This window comes from Salvelinus alpinus, chromosome 32 (assembly GCF_045679555.1).
Source record: "Salvelinus alpinus chromosome 32, SLU_Salpinus.1, whole genome shotgun sequence".
In the NCBI taxonomy this organism is placed as follows: Eukaryota; Metazoa; Chordata; class Actinopteri; order Salmoniformes; family Salmonidae; genus Salvelinus; species Salvelinus alpinus.
The window spans coordinates 23,096,034-23,113,302 of record NC_092117.1 but is presented as its reverse complement, the minus strand read 5'-3'; the positions used below and the strand labels follow the sequence as shown (position 1 = coordinate 23,113,302).

The 17,269-nt window shown below is 43.0% G+C and overlaps 1 protein-coding gene across 2 annotated transcripts in view; it reads left to right on the top strand.

The window, feature by feature from the left end:
- Positions 1 to 16,017, top strand: part of LOC139562391 (pro-neuregulin-3, membrane-bound isoform) — a 421,017-nt gene extending 405,000 nt beyond the window's left edge. For both annotated transcript variants that reach the window (XM_071380085.1, XM_071380084.1), the window contains exons 8-9: positions 4,105 to 4,290; positions 15,305 to 16,017. In XM_071380085.1, coding sequence (XP_071236186.1) covers positions 4,105 to 4,290; positions 15,305 to 15,923 — 805 coding nt within the window. In that variant the 3' untranslated portion in view covers positions 15,924 to 16,017. The remainder of the gene's footprint in view (positions 1 to 4,104; positions 4,291 to 15,304) is intronic.
- Positions 16,018 to 17,269: the final 1,252 nt, after the last annotated feature.

The window sequence follows — 17,269 nt, the reverse complement described above, 5'->3', positions numbered from 1 at the left end:
GTGTGTGTGTGTGTGTGTGTGTGTGTGTGTGTGTGTGTGTGTGTGTGTGTGTGTGTGTGTGTGTGTGTGTGTGTGTGTGTGTGTGTGTGTGTGTGTGTGTGTGTGTGTGTGTGTGTGTGTGTGTATTGCACCAGTGTTTGTTTGTTGGGATTACAGATAACCAAATCCTTTTGTGTCTGTTTGGCTTAATCCACACCCGCCTTCTTTCTTAAATGTTAAGCTCCGACAACAATTTGATTCCCCCTCTGGTTCTGTTGGTGGCTGGATTGTAAATTGTTTGCTTACAGTCCTTGCCCTTGCCATAAGTGATGTCTATAGGATCATGTCAGTTTGTATGATTGCACTTATGTCGGCTTAGGGAGGATTTGGATAAAGTTTTCAGCAAATTAAAGAGAAGATATGTTTCCGAAATAGCTTGAAACTTGACAAGCTCTTGAGTGGATTTTGTGTCGAGGGAACCCTTGAACTGTAGTTGCCATGGTGCTCTAGAAGCAGCCTTAGTGGAAAGCTCCTGTAAATATGTACATATGTTGTTATGTTTAAGTGTTTTTAATTCAGTTTTTTTTGTATCATCGGTTTTGTTTCTGAACTTTGAGTTTTATTGCATATTTCTGGTGGTTTTGACCCACAGACTTGCAGATAGACTGGCAGGTCATTTTTTGTTGTTGGCTTGTGTCACGGCCGTCGTAGGAAGGAGACCAAGGCGCAGCGTGATAGGCGTACATTCTTCTTTATTTAAAGAATGAACACTGAACAAATTGAACAAAATAACAAAACGAACCTGAAGCTAATATGGCTAGTGCAGACAGGCAACTAAACATAGAATAAGGACCCACAAAACCAAAAGGGAAAATGGCAACCTAAATATGATCCCCAATCAGAGACAACGATAAACAGCTGCCTCTGATTGGGATCCAATTCAGGCCACCATAGACATACATATGCCAAGACTTACAAACACCCCTAGACATACAAAACGCATTGACAATTCAAAACAAGCATACCCACCCTCGTCACACCCTGACCTAACCAAAATAATAAAGAAAACATAGATAACTAAGGTCAGGGCGTGACAGCTTGGCTTATTGTTTTTGTTCGAGGGATGCATCTGAACAATGCACCAGCTTTTTTGTTTCACCTGGCTGCTGGTTCCTGATCTTTTGAAAACCTAGATTGAAGAGTCACCTGAAGCTTGAGAGGAGAGGAATTGGAGTGCTGAGGTAGAGGGCTCATAATGAGGATGACTAGCTACTACTCTGAACTGTGTGTGGTGAGCATTCTGGCACCCTGGTATGCTAAGACATCACCCGAGTGAATGCCATACATTGTGAAGGAGGTCCAGTGGCTACATGACAGGCTGGTACCCAGAGTAGCCCTGTACAAGATCATCACCAGACACTTCATCAACCATCTCCCTGACCACCTTCCTCTGATCAAGCCATGAACTGTTCCTCTTCATCTTTGGAGGATGCATGCACTCAAAGACTTGGCCTCTATTGGTTGAGATAGCTACGTAACTATAGCTAGGCTACCCATGATGATGCATTGGTTGATCAAGTTAACTATAGCTATGCTACTCATGATGATGTATTGGTTGATCTCACTAACTATAGTTAGGTTACTCATGATGTTGCATAGGTTGCTTGTTTTTTGCCTTTGAAGTGCTATAGAAATGTAATAAATTACTATTATTATTATTATTGGCCATCACTTTGTTCTATCCCCACAACTTTGGCAGATGGTTAGTTACAAGACTTATCTAGCATCAAATCAAATAGTCTTCACTTGTCTATAAGCATTTCATGTATACTGGGGTTAAACTATCAATAAAGATATGATCTGGCACACAGAGAGAAGTTTCCAAAGTCCTCACTGCACATGACTAATCAATGACTTCCTACCCCAAACCCCAATCATGTCAACAAACGGCAGAAACCCAGAAACTCACACTGCAGCAAGAAACAGGAGATGTGTTAGCAAAGGGACACAAAGGTTGTATGACAGGGGAAACTCAAGTTTAATTGACTGGAGAAATGGCCTGATTCCTTTTCTCCTAGATGGATTGGCAATCAGCCACACTTGTCCAATAGCCTGTCTTTAGCAGTTTATGTGGTCCCTCTGTGTAGCGAGCGCCTTGGAACTAAGTGATGTTCATTTTGCTGTTCAAGTTGTTCATTTTCTGGATGGGGAACTCCTGGTGGTACATCTTCTCATCCACAGCCATGTGATGGCTCACAACAGAGGGTAGCACTTTATCTGTATAGTCCCAAGTAGATGGTTTGTAGATGTTCAGTAGATGTGCAGTAGATGTTCAAAAAACTGTCAACGACATTTCAACTAACTATCCACTAACCCTAACCTTAGCCCTAACCCTAACCCTAACCCTAACCCTAACCCTAACCCTAACCCTAACCCTAACCCTAACCCTAACCCTATCCCAAGTAGATGGTTTGTAGATGTTCAGTAGATGTGCAGTAGATGTTCAAAAAACTGTCAACGACATTTCAACTAACTATCCACTAACCCTAACCTTAGCCCTAACCCTAACATTAACCCTAACCCTAACCCTTATCCTAACCCTAACCTTAACCATTATGCTAACCCTAACCTTAACCCTTATCCTAACCCTAACATCCTAACATTAACCCTCATGCACCTTATTCTAACCATAACCTTAACCCTTATTCTAAGGTAGCCTAGTGGTTAGAGCATTGGGCCAGTCACCGGATGTCGATTATGGCAACACCCCACACCTCTCTGATTCAGAGGGGTTGGGTTAAATGCGGAAGACACATTTCAGTTGAAGGCATTCAGTTGTACAACTGACTAGGTATCCCCCCTTCCCTTCAACCCTAACCGTAACCTTAGAAAGCATTTGCTTATCAATAGATACTTTGTCGACAGTGGCGATTTTAGCATGTAAATCTTGGTGGGGCAAACTCAAAACAAAAAAATTAGATGCATGCCAGCAAAGCCACTACACAACTAAACACTAAACAATACATTCATTGCACTATAACAGTGACAAACAGTGCCCACAATCTGTTAGAGACTACATAAATCTGTCCCAACAGCAGAGCTTTCTTTTCAGCACAATGGAGTGAATCCTTACCTGGCCATCAGCGGAGTCTTGTGTGGCAGCGAAACAATTCATTCAGCCTAATTTACTGCCTTTATTTTAAAAACATAGCTGATATGGCTGACCATATCTTCCTACATCATTTATGCAGCAGCATACAAGACATTTTGGAATGAAAATGTTGTCATCAAAGAAAGAGAAAGATTTACATTTCCGAGTTGGATGACCGTTGAAAACGTATTTTCCCAGTCTGAGTGTGTTTATTCCGCACTTCCCAGTTGCAATGCTTGCAGTTAGCCACTGTCACCGATTCCTTCCAAACAACTCATTGTTGAATTAGCGATTTCCCACTTGTTGTGTAATGCTTAATTCCAATGGCCGATGAGCATCGATACATTTTATCTGCAATTTATCTTCATTATTTATCTTCATATGACAAGGATTAAAAAGGATTTGCCAGTAGATTGTCTACTTGATTTATGATGATGACTGCAAGCTAAGAGTCCAATCAAAGCTAATGTAGCTATAACGAAATTTGACGTCATTTTATTTGTGGCCAATGACCTTGAGCTTTCTTGGAAGAGCACTTCTAATCTAAGTCTATGGCAGGACCATAGGGCTCACCAAGGGCTCACATTCTTGATGTCTACCCCCAAAGGGCTCAGAACACTGAGCCAATCACAGTGCAATGCTCCGATTTTCTGCTGGCCTGCCCCACCACCACAGAAAGCACTGAGCTAGGCTGAAACACCTGCATTTTGGAGCTGCCTGTTTGTATGTGGCTTTACTAACTCAATGATATATATATTTTTAAATTATGTGACATGTGACACTTATTATATTTTTTTGGGGGGGGGGGTATGGGGCTCAAAACAGGTAGGGCTCTTTCCTGAATGACGTGTCACCTCTGTGTCGATAGTATGACCGTCTGTAGAGCATCTATTTGGGATTATCTAAATAATGTGTGACCAAATCGGAAAATCGAATAATCCACTTTTGATCCCTTTCCCTGTGCTTGATTTCAGAAGCGGCTCCCTGTCTCACAGTCCAGACCAGAGAAGTAGAGCCACCCATTGGTCAGTACCGCGTAGAACTCTGCCTATACCCAGGGGAAGACTAAATCCAAATGGAGGATCCAAACATTCTGGCCCCGCCTACCAACACCTCCAGGAGTTGGAGTCGTCTGAGAGGGAGGTTGAATCATTGAGAGGGTAAGTTACACTGTCGGTTTATCAGAGACATTAGTACTGACTACATCTCAATTGTCATTCAACTTACAGTAGCAGTAATAGTGAAAATGTGGACATCATGTCCTTCACCTTGAAAACTACTTCTGCAAACTCAGAATTAATGTGTTGGTAAAGTTCAAATCAAATCATCAAATCAAATTGTATTGGTCACATACACGGGTTTAGCAGATGTCATTGGTCACATACACGGGTTTAGCAGATGTCATTGGTCACATACACGGGTTTAGCAGATGTCATTGGTCACATACACGGGTTTAGCAGATGTCATTGGTCACATACACGTCTTTAGCAGATCTCATTGGTCACATACACGGGTTTAGCAGATGTCATTGGTCACATACACGTGTTTAGCAGATGTCATTGGTCACATACACGTGTTTAGCAGATGTCATTGGTCACATACACGTGTTTAGCAGATGTCATTGGTCACATACACGTGTTTAGCAGATGTCATTGGTCACATACACGTGTTTAGCAGATGTCATTGGTCACATACACGTGTTTAGCAGATGTCATTGGTCACATACATGTGTTTAGCAGATGTCATTGGTCACATACACGGGTTTAGCAGATGTCATTGGTCACATACACGTGTTTAGCAGATGTCATTGGTCACATACACATGTTTAGCAGATGTCATTGGTCACATACACGGGTTTAGCAGATGTCATTGGTCACATACACGTGTTTAGCAGATGTCATTGGTCACATACACGGGTTTAGCAGATGTCATTGGTCACATACACATGTTTAGCAGATGTTATTGAGCAAAATGCTTGTGGTTCTAGTTCTGACAGGGCAGTAATATCTAACAAGTAATCTAACCATTTCACAACAAATACCTAATACACACAAATCTAAGGAATGGAATGAAGAATATCTAAATATATGGATGAGCAATGTCAGAGTGGTATAGACTTAGATACAGAAGATAGTATAGAATACAGTAAATACATACGAGAAGAGTAATGCAAGATATGTAAACATTATTAAAGTGACATTATTAAAGTGACTCGTGTTCAATTTATTAAAGTTGCCAAGCAGCCTCTCTGTGCTAGTGATAGCTATTTAACCATCTGATGGCCTTGAGATAGAAGCTGTTTTTCAGGTAGTTTGCCCCCGGGGATGAGTTGTGCAGACCGCACCACCTTCTGGAGAGCCCTGCTGTTGTGGGTGGTGCAGTTGCCGTACCAGGTGCTGATACAGCCCAACAGGATGCTCTCAATTGTATTTTAGGTGACAAGCCACATTTCTTCAGCCTCCTGAGGTTGAAGAGGCGCTGTTGCGCCTTCTTCACCACACTGTCTGTGTGGGTGGACCATTTCAGTTTGTCAGTGATGTGTATGCCGAGGAACTTAAAACGTTCCACTTTTCCACTGCTGTCCCGTCGATGTGGATAGGGGGGTGCTCCCTCTGCTGTGTCCTGAAGACCATGATCATCTCCTATGTTTTGACATTGAGTGAGAGGTTATTTTCCTGACACCACACTCCCAGAGCCCTCACCTGCTCCCTGTAGGCTGTCTCGTTGTTGTTGGCAATCAAGCCTACTACTGTTGTGTTGTCTGCAATTTTGATGATTGAGTTGGAGGAGTGCATGGCCATGCAGTCGTGGGTGAACAGGGAGTACAGGAGGGGGCTGAGCAAGCACCCTTGTGGGGCCCTAGTGTTGAGGATCAGCGAAGTGGAGATATTGTTTCCTATCTTCACCACCTGGGGGCGGCCCATCAGGGAGTCCAGGCCCAATTGCACAGGGCAGGGTTCAGACCCAGAGCCTCAAGCTTCATGATGAGCTTGGAGGATACTGTGGTGTTGAATGCTGAGCTATAGTCAATGAACAGCATTCTTACATAGGTATTCCTCTTGTCCAAATGGGATAGGGTAGTGTGCAGTGTGATGGCGATTACATCATCTGTGGACTTATTTGTACGGTAAGCAAATTGAAGTGAGTCTAGTGTGACAGGTAAGGTGGAGGTGATCCTTGACTAGTCTCCCAAAGCACTTCATGATGACAGAAGTGAGTGCTACGGGGCGATAGCCATTTAGTTCAGTTACCTTTGCTTTCTTGGGTACAGGAACAATGTTGGCCATCTTGAAGCATGTGGGGACAGCAGACTGGGATAGGGAGTGATTGAATATGTCTGTAAACACACCATCCAGCTGGTATGCGCATGCTCTGAGGACGCGGCTAGGGATGCCGTCTGGGCCGGCAGCTTGCGGGGGTTAACAAGTTTGTCCCCCAATAAGTTTTCCAAACGTAAAAGATTAAACAACACTGTTTTTGTCATAGTAACATATCACTGAAAAACTGATTTTACACAACCCCAGACTCCCAGAGTTTAGGTACTTATACATTCAGACTGTTTCTGTTTGCTGCAGTGGTTTCGGGGTCATTATTCTCTAACAGAAAGAGAGCACTGCTGTGTCCGTTTTGAAGAGGAGGAATGCTGCATAATGAGCCCAGCCGATCCCAGGCTCCAATCCCAGGCTCCTATCCCAGATCTTATCCCAGGCGCCTATCCCAGGCTCTTATCCCAGGAGCCTATCCCAGGCTACCATCCCAGGCTCTTATCCCAGGCTCCTAACCCAGGCTCCTAACCCAGGCTCTTATCCCAGGCTCCTAACCCAGGCTCTTATCCCAGGCTCTTATCCCAGGCGCCTATCCCAGGCTACCATCCCAGGCTCTTATCCCAGGCTCCTATCCCAGGCTCCTATCCCAGGCTCCTAACCCAGGCTCCTAACCCAGGCTCGTATCCCAGGCTACCATCCCAGGCTCTTATCCCATGTGCCTTTCCCAGGCTCCTATCCCAGGCTCCTAACCCAGGCTCCTAACCCAGGCTCCTAACCCAGGCTCCTAACCCAGGCTCTTATCCCAGGCTACCATCCCAGGCTCTTATCCCATGTGCCTTTCCCAGGCTCCTAACCCAGGCTCATAACCCAGGCTCTTATCCCAGGCGCCTATCCCAGGCTACCATCCCAGGCTACCATCCCAGGCTCCTATCCCAGGCTTATATCCCAGGCTGTGTGGCCCTTCTGTCTGCCTCTGTCATCACACCTCTGACATCTTTCATCTCTGATTTATGGGTCCACCTGTAATCTTTAAACAAGAGTCTCTGTCTCCAAATCCCACAGGGCGAGGTCTGCTTTCTCTCCTCCACTTGCTTTAGCTCTCTCTCGCTCTACTTCTCTCTTTTTGTCTCTCGCCCTCTCTCTCTCTCTCTCGCTCCCTCTCTCCATCCTGTTTCCTTTCTAGCTATCTCCTCAAGTCTCCTCTCTCTCTCTCTCTCTCTCTCTCTCGCTCACTCTCTCTCGCTCTTTCTCTCTCGCCTTCTCTCTGTCCTTTTCAAGTCACCCCCTTTCTTTCTTTCTTTCTTTTTTTCTTTCTTTCTTTCTCTCTCTCTCTCTCTCTCTCTCGATCTCGATATCTCTCCATCTTTCTTTCTTTATCTCTCTCTCTGTCTCTCCCTCTCTCTTTCTCTCTAATTATAAAACAGGTTGTTTGGATCCTGGATGCTGATTGATTGATAGCAGAGCCTACATGTAGGCCATCAATTTATAAACGTAATCTCTTCTGGTAAAAGTGTCCACACAAAATATTTCCATATGCTACTAGGCTAGCATTTGATTTGCAACGGTTGGGGTTTGTAAACCTTGCTGTCTGCCTCTTAGACCTGTGGAACAATGTTGCAGTTTTTTTGCAATCTCCACCGTGCATGCATATGAACGTGAAGAGAATAACAGCTTCTCTGAGCCAGGCGGATTCATTTATCATGATCATTATAATCGATATATTCAAAGAAATGGCAATAGAAACAAAGGTAAAACAAACATAGTTTGCTGTCTGTTGCAAATAGAATGGCTATAATTAGCGACCAGCCCATTTGGCTAGCAATTTCAGAACTAACAACTGGCTTTTGCCAGGACTATATTGTATGGTGTAAGGATCAAATAAAACAAATTTACTCAATATAATAACGTTTTTAATGAAAACATGTCATGAATCTTTTTTGTGTATGTTGGCAACCGTTTTATAAAGCAATAAGGCCCTCAAACTTGGGAATCATTGAGAATAACACCCTCCTAAGGGCTGTTTCCCCAGCCCTGGCTTCACCTTGGGCTTAAGAACAGCCCTTAGTCCGGAGTTATCACAAAATAATTTTCGAGTTCTCATGCCTTATTGCTTAAATAAAGCCCCAGAACGTGGAATGCTGCTGCCTCGGCTCTGACAAAGCTTTAGACTTAATTTCAAGAGGAGAAATTTCAGAGGCAGAATTTTTTTAGAAGTGAAAAAAGAAAGGCTCACTGCACTCTAGTTTTTACTCCTTCTCTTTGTTTTTCACTGTGCTGAGCAAAGATAAAAAATGAGGTTATGTTAGGATCTCCAGTAAAATGGCGTTAGCTCAAATGGAGTGCTTGGCCGGTCGGCGGTGGATTGTATTTTTAATGACGGTCCAACGCTGCCCTTCCTCTCTCTTAGTTTGTCAGTGCGTGACGGGTGGAGGGATTCAGTGGGAAGCTGAACAGCAAGACCTTGAAACCAGGCAGGACTCACTGAAAAAGACAGACTCTGTGGGGACTCAGCCAATAAAAATATCACTATCATTGCCAATGAAATAGATAGTGTTATACTGATAGACTTTGAAATGTCATAACAGCATAGCAGGAACTTTTACAAAGAGGGCAGTGCTTTAGACATGTGGATAAGGTCAGTCGTGTTACAGGGAATGTTCCAGTCAACTAATTGGTTGATATTATAAATTCTTAGAAAAAAAGGGGCCATCTAGAACCTAAAAGGGTGTCCCCATAAGAGAACCCTTTGAATAACTAGTTTGGCAGGGAAAATCCTTTTGGTTGGTTGTACATGGAACCCAAAGGGTTCTACCTGAAACCAAAAAGGCTTATCCTACGGGGACAGTGGAAGAACCCTTTTGGAACCCCTTATTCTAAGAATATAAGTCTGTCCTGTACTCTACAACTCTAGGTGCAGACCACTGTCAGGTGCTTGTAGAATAAGCAATAACAGGTGAACGGCCTAACTCTGCTGACATACCAGATGCTAGACATAGCCTCCAGCTGGCCCTGAAGGCAGGAGCACATGATTAGTTGAAAAGACTGACTGACCTATTTACAGATTTACAGACAACCAGCACATAGAGAGAGAATCCCCATTCCAGTGAGTTGCCATGGAGACACTGCGGTAAAGGGTGACATGAGAGAACACAATGAGCGAGAGCGTGTGAGAGAAAAAAGAGTCAGAGAGGGAGGTAGAGAGAGAGGAGAGAGAGGAGGAATGTAGAAACTACCTGTTTTGCATACAACAGTAAAAACAAATCAGTAAGAAGTGCTATCCCTCTCATTCCGTGCCTGTCAGAAAAACTTGCTGTTATCTCTCCAGAATGGCTTAGGCCTACACCAACACAGAACTCCACTTGTGTTCTATTGTAACCAGTATTTTTAGATACACCTGTCAGATTTCTCAAATGCACAGAGGTATAATTGAATTATGCAAATGCCTTTCTGTCATTGCGGTGAAAGTGTTGCAGACAGAGTGTGGAGATACAGTACTTCTGCATAAATCTGATATCAAAGTACCTGCCTGAGATGTAACTTGGCTCCTTTCTACAAGGTCACTATTACTGTAATTGATTCTACTGACAAGGTCACTATTACTGTAATGATTCCACTGACAAGGTCACTATTACTGTAATTGATTCCTCTGACAAGGTCACTATTACTGTAATTGATTCCTCTGACAAGGTCACTACTACTTTAATTGATTCCTCTGACAAGGTCACTATTACTGTAATTGATTCCTCTGACAAGGTCACTACTACTTTAATTGATTCCTCTGACAAGGTCACTATTACTGTAATTGATTCCTCTGACAAGGTCACTATTACTGTAATTGATTCCTCGGACAAGGTCACTATTACTGTAATTGATTCTACTGACAAGGTCACTCTCCCTGTAATTGATTCCTCTGACAAGGTCACTATTACTGTAATTGATTCCTCTGACAAGGTCACTATTACTGTAATTGATTCTACTGACAAGGTCACTATTACTTTAATTGATTCCTCTGACAAGGTCACTATTACTGTAATTGATTCCTCTGACAAGGTCACTACCACTGTAATTGATTCTACTGACAAGGTCACTACTACTGTAATTGATTTCTCTGACAAGGTCACTATCCCTGTAATTGATACCTCTGACAAGGTCAATTACATAAGGAAGCATTGATGGTGAACCTTGACTGTTCTGGCCCCACCAGACTGGATCGTAAGTTCCCTCGCCCTCCTCTGGTCTATAACATTCTAATAGACTACTCTGTCTATCTTTAATGGGCTCCTAATTATTCAGGATATTACCCCTGAATGAACCAGCCAATAGTCTGTCCCAGAATTCTCTGTAATGTTCTTGTCTGACAGGAATGGTCCAATCCTGTCCCTGCTTTGCTGCACCTACCAGCTTTCTCAGCTGGAATAGCGTGTTCATTCATGAAAATGATCACTACTATCCCAGGCTCTGACTCTGGATAAGAGCATTTGCTAAAAAAACAAAAATCTAAATGTTCAATGTCTACTGTACCAGTGTCTTTGTCATTTACATTCATAAACCATAATGAAACATGACAGTATAATCTAAACATCCATAAAATCTATATATACATTTGAAGTCGGAAGTTTACATACACCTTAGCCAAACACATTTAGACTTAGTGTTTCACAATTCCTGACAATAAATCATAGTAAAAATTCCCTGTCTTAGGTCAGTTAGGATCAACACTTTATTTTAAGAATGTGAAATGTCAGAATAATAGTAGAGAGAATGATTTATTTGAGATTTTATTTATTTCATCACATTACCAGTGGGTCAGAAGTTTGCATACACTCAATTAGTATTTGGCAGCATTGCCTTTAAATTGTTTAACTTGGGTCAAACGTTTTGGGTAGCCTTCCACAAGCTTCCCACAATAAGTTGTGTGAATTTTGGCCCAATCCTCCTGACAGAGCTGGTGTAACTAAGTCAGGTTTGTAGGCCTCCTTGCTCACACATGCTTTTTCAGTTCTGCCCACACATTTTCTATGGGATTGAGGTCAGAGCATTGTGATGGCCACTCCAATACCTTGACTTTTTTGTCCTTAAGCCATTTTGCCACAACTTTGGAAGTATGCTTGAGGTCATTGTCCATTTGGAAAAACTATTTGCGACCAAGCTTTAACTTCCTGACTGATGTCTTGAGATGTTGCTCCAATATATCCACATAATTTTCATGCCTCATGATGCCATCAATCACCAGTCCCTCCTGCAGCAAACCACCCCCACAACATGATGCTGCCACCCCCGTGCTTCATGGTTGGGATGGTGTTTTTCGGCTTGCAAGCCTCCCCCTTTTTCCTCCAAACATAAAAATGGTCATTATGGCCAAACAGTTCTATTTTTGTTTCATCAGACCAGAGGACAGATCTTCAACGATCTTTGTCCCCATGTGCAGTTGAAAACCGTAGTCTGGCTTTTTATGGCGGTTATGTCGATATAGGACTCGTTTTACTGTGGATATAGATACTTTTGTACCTGTTTCCTCCAGCATCTTCACAAGGTCCTTTGCTGTTGTTCTGGGATTGATTTGCACTTTTCGCACCAAAGTACGTTCATCTCTAGGAGACAGAACGCGTCTCCTTCCTGAGCGGTATGACGGCTGTGTGGTCCCATGGTGTTTATACTTGTGTACTATTGTTTGTACAGATGAACGTGGTACCTTCAGGGATTTGGAAATTGCTCCCAAGGATGAACCAGACTTGTGGAGGTCTACAATCTTTTTTTCTGAGGTCTTGGATGATTTCTTTTGATTTTCACATGATGTCAAGCAAAGAGGCCTTGAAAGGTAGGCTTTGAATTAGATCTACAGGTACACCTCCAATTGACTCAAATGATGTCAATTAGCCTATCAGAAGCTACTAAAGCCATGACATCGTTTTCTGGAATTTTCCAAGCTGTTTAAAGGCACAGTCAACTTAGTGTATGTAAACTTCTGAACCACTGGAATTGTGATACAGTGAAATATAAGTGAAATAATCTGTCTGTAAACAATTACTTGTCATGCACAAGGTAGATGTCCTAACCGACTTGCCAAAAGTATAGTTTGTTAACAAGAAATTTGTGGAGTGGTTGAAAAACAAGTTTTAATGACTCCAACCTAAGTGTATGTAAACTTCTGACTTCAACTGTAGATATCTACATAAATCAATGTAGATAATTAAAATACAAAGTACAATCATGTACAGTGCCTTCGGGAAAGTACTCAGACCTCTTGACTTTTTCCACGTTTTGTTATGTTACAGCCTTATTCTAAAAGGGATTACATTTGTTTAAATCCTCAGCAATCTACTTACAATACCACATAATGACAAAGCGAAAACAGGTTTTTAGACATTTTAGCAAATGTATTAAAAATAAAAAGAGAAATACCTTATTTACATAAGTATTCAGACCCTTTGCTATGAGACTCGAAATTGAGCTCAGGTGCATCCTGTTTCCATTGATCATCCTTGAGATGTTTCTACAACTTGATTGGAGTCCACTTGCGGTAAATTCAATTGATTGGACATGATCTGGAAAGGCACACACCTGTCTATGTAAGGTCCCACAGTTGACAGTGCATGTCAGATCAAAAACCAAGCCATGATGTCAAAGGAATTGTCTGTGGAGATCCGAGACAGGATTGTGTCAAGGCACAGATCTGGGGAAGGGTAGCAAAACATTTCTGCAGCATTGAAGGTCCCCAAGAATACAGTGGCCTCCATCATTCTTACATGAAAGAAGTTTGGAACCAGCAAAACTCTTCCTAGAGCTAGCCGCCCGGCAAAACTAAGTGAAATAATCAGGGGGAGAAGGGTCTTGGTTAGGGAGGTGACCAAGAACCCGATGGTCACTCTGTCAGAGCTTTACAGTTCCTCTGTGGAGATGGGAGAACCTTCCAGAAGAACAACCATCTCTGCAGCACTCCACCAAGACTGCTGAGTGACCAGACGGAAGCCACTCCTCAGTAAAATGCATATGACAGCCCGCTTGGAGTTGACAAAAGGCACCTAAAGACTCTCAGATCATGAGAAACAAGATTCTATGGTCTGATGAAACCAAGTTTGAACTCTTTGGCCTGAATGCCAAGCGTCACGTCTGGAGGAAACATGACACCTGAAATATGGTGGTGGCAGCATCATGCTGTGGGGATGTTTTTCAGTGTCGAGGCAAAGATGAACAGAGCAAAGTACTGAGAAATCCAAAATGAAAACCTGCTCCAGAGTGCTCAGGACCTCAGACTGGGGCGAAGGTTCACCTTCCAACAGGACAACAACTCTAAACATACAGCCAAAATAAAGCAGGAGTGGCTTTGTGACAAGTCTCTCAATGTCCTTGAGTCGCCCAGCCAGAGCCCAGACCTGAACCCAATCGAACATCTCTGGAGAGACCTGAAAATAGCTGTGAAGCAACGCTCCCTGTTCAACCTGACAGAGCTTGAGAGGATCTGTAGAGAGGAATGGGAGAAACTCCCAAAATACAGATGTGCCAAGCTTGTGGCGTCATACTCAAGAAGACTCAAGGCTGTAATCGCTGACGAAGGTGCTTCAACAAAGTACTGAGCAAAGGGTCTGAATACGTATTTAAATGGTATATTTAATTTTTATTTATTTATAAATGAGCAAATATTTCTTGAAACCTGTTTTTGCTTTTTCATTATAGGGTATTGTGTGTTGATTGATGAGGGAAAAACAATTTAATACATTTTAGAATAAGGCTGTAATCTAACAAAATATGGAAAAAGTAAAGGAGTCTGAATACTTTCCGATGGCACTGTATGTGTACAGCACATACTGTACAACGCACTTCTATAATCTCACCTCAAATCTATGAACAGAGCAATTTTGTATTACAATGTTTAATTCTGTACACCATGGTCGTATATTTGCACTCTGTTGGGTGCATGCATGGATGTTTTCAGGCTGATTGTATTTCCCACATCTAACGAGATTTGCTCCAAATGTTATTGTGGGCATTAGCAAACTGACATCCCTGTTATCGGAGAGCAAGGCCCAATATGGCTTTCTAAATGTGGCTCGTTTGGGGCTCATTCCAAAACCTCAGTGAAAAGAGAATCATCAGCTTTGAAAACCCCCTTGATGGAGGCTTACATCTCTGATTAGGCTATTACAAGAAAGAGAGTGACTCAAAGTTAAATATTGATGCGACAAGAGCAGCTAGCCTTTGTCAGGGATTATGAATTATTACACAAAGATAATGAGCCCCAAGCCCTAGATTGTACCTCAATTGAGACGTTGATATTACAGAGAGGATGTGTTGCTGTAATGTGAGGTAGCTTATGCCAGATCACTTTGAGAAAAAGAAGAGAGAGCAAAGAATCAATATTTGATATCAACAACACTTTGACTTTGAAAGTGCCTCATGAAGCACAAAAGCAATTTCTATGTCGGGTGGTGGACTATCTCATGTCTAAAAGGGAATGGGGACATTGTTGAGCGCTGATTACTTCATTAATTATCCTAGATGCTCAGATGCGTCAAACATATTCTTGTTGGACTAAATATTCATGCCATGCTCCATTTAGTTAAGTATCCCCATTTCAAGGTGTCAAATCAATAATGTAGTGTCTGAACTCCCTCTTAACTTTCCCAACTCATGATCCAGTTCATACTAAGTGAGAGTGTTTGGCTAGATAAAGACATGAAAGAGAAATGTCAAGCTCATCTTGTCATTTTTGTGCTCTTCATGCCTCTGAGATGGCAAGGTGAATTTTGGCTCACAGAGTACCCTTGTTCTGTTTGGGAAGGTGCTTTAAAGGCTTGAGTTAAAATGATACTCAAAGCAATTAACTTTTCTTGAAGTGAAATGAGTACACGTGGGAATTGACAGCAATTGTAATTATCTATCTCTCTCTTTTCGCTCTTCCCTTCATCAGGTGCCAGATTGTGAGGGCCGGGAGCGAACCGCAACAGGATGCCTTTCTAAATATGCAACCCCCCGTGTCGGTGGAGCAGTCGTGGGAGAGCAGGGTGAAGGTGCGCTGCTGTCCTCTGGACCAGGGCCTGGACCATGACATCTCCACTTCCACCTGGAGCCTCAGGCGTCCCAGATGTCCAAGCCGCTCTTCCCCTCCTCCTTTCCGGACCTGCTCCATCCCTATCATCCCCTCTGTCCAGGGCCACAAGGACGAGGTCTCCTGTTTGCAAACAGCTACTGGCTCAGCCACCTGCAGCACCATGCCCAGTAAGGAAGTAGGAGGGCGCTCCCTCATCATGCTGCACCCCACCTCCACCTCCTGCTCCTCCTCTATTGGGGGCCAGCAGCAGGATGAGGTGGCCCTTCTCCTAGAGGAGGCCCAGGAGCATCTCAGGGCTCTTGCCCACAGGAAGCAGGAAGACAGCGTCGGCGCCGCCCCTCAGCTGCCCAGAGAGACTGTGTGCTTCCTGACACTCAATGGTGGAGGAGCGGGGGGTTTGAGTCCTAATGGACCCACTGAGACCCAGTTAATGAGCCCTAGAGAACCTCACAGAGACTCAGCCCAGCCCTGCCAATGAGACAACGAGGCCTGGGCCCTAGCTTCCTGTCTGGATCTACAGTAAAACAACTGTGGTGTTTTGAAGTCAAGACTGTAGAGAGCTCTGCATCAAAGGGATGAGATTAAACTGAATAGAGAAAAATAATATCATGGAATAAACAATGTGCATACTGTATGGAAGAATGAACAGAGGGATGGTCTATGGAGTGATGAAGAGAGAAATTATGTATATGCATTTATTTAAATGAGAAGCTTCTTAGACAAAAGAAACCAAATAGTCTGTCATCTCCATGGTGTTTTTAATTGTAAAAAAAATTATATATAAATATATATGGATATAAATATATGGAATTAAAAAGGTGACCAAGTTCAGTTGAGGAATACAGGAATGATGTACCGTCTTTCTTTTTTTGTAACAACTCCTCCACATTTTTCAGGCTTGGAGCACGTTTGTGTGGACCCCATGCACCCTTACCCCTTCTGTTTTGCTACCTGGTGTGAACCGATGATGCAGTTAAACATGGCTGCCACAGCAACAGTATCTACTGTAAAACAACCTCTCAATTACCATTGTGAGTCTACCCAGCCAAGGATTATAACAGTCCCCCTTGCCTTGGATATACCACAGCAGTATATTGAAGAACAATTACAGAATGATATAGAGAGACTTTTGCAGATAAACTACCCCAGGTTGACCCTTTCACTGGCTCGGGACAGCAGGTTGATAAGACAGGCGTGATGCTAACACGGTTGGCTAGTTTGGTGTCTTATTCCTTTTTTGTACGTGAGTGGAATTCCTCCTCTGCTGACCAAGTCGTTTAGCATGGGTGTTTTTTCCCCTCTGTCTAACCCCACACAACTCTGAGTACACACACACACATTCCCTCAGCACACAACGACGTGTACAGGTGTGTTGGGGGTACACAGCAGGGATGGAGGGACCAAGGATAATAGGCCGGCGCAAGTGGAGGAGTTTCTGTTTTTTAGTTTCAGTTTGTTCGTGATGAACAATCAGCTGCTTTCTGGGGAAGGGGAGGGGGAGACTGGAGAGGGGGGTTGAAGAAAAATGTGTTCGTGGTACCTGTGAAGTGGGGACTTCAATTTCTGTTTTGAATTTAGAACCAAATGTTGGGGGGGAAAAGCATAATGGAGATTTTGCTGATTTTTATTTATTTTCTATTTCATTTTTAATGGTTCTGCCCCGTACCCCACCCACCCACTAACCCATGATATTGTGCATGCAGATAATATTTGTTTTTCAGATTAACGCCAATATTCTCCAGTGAGTTGCTGATTTCACTCACAATGTTTGGAATTTCACAATCAAATAACCTTTTATCAGAGATTTACAAGCAGACCATAGAG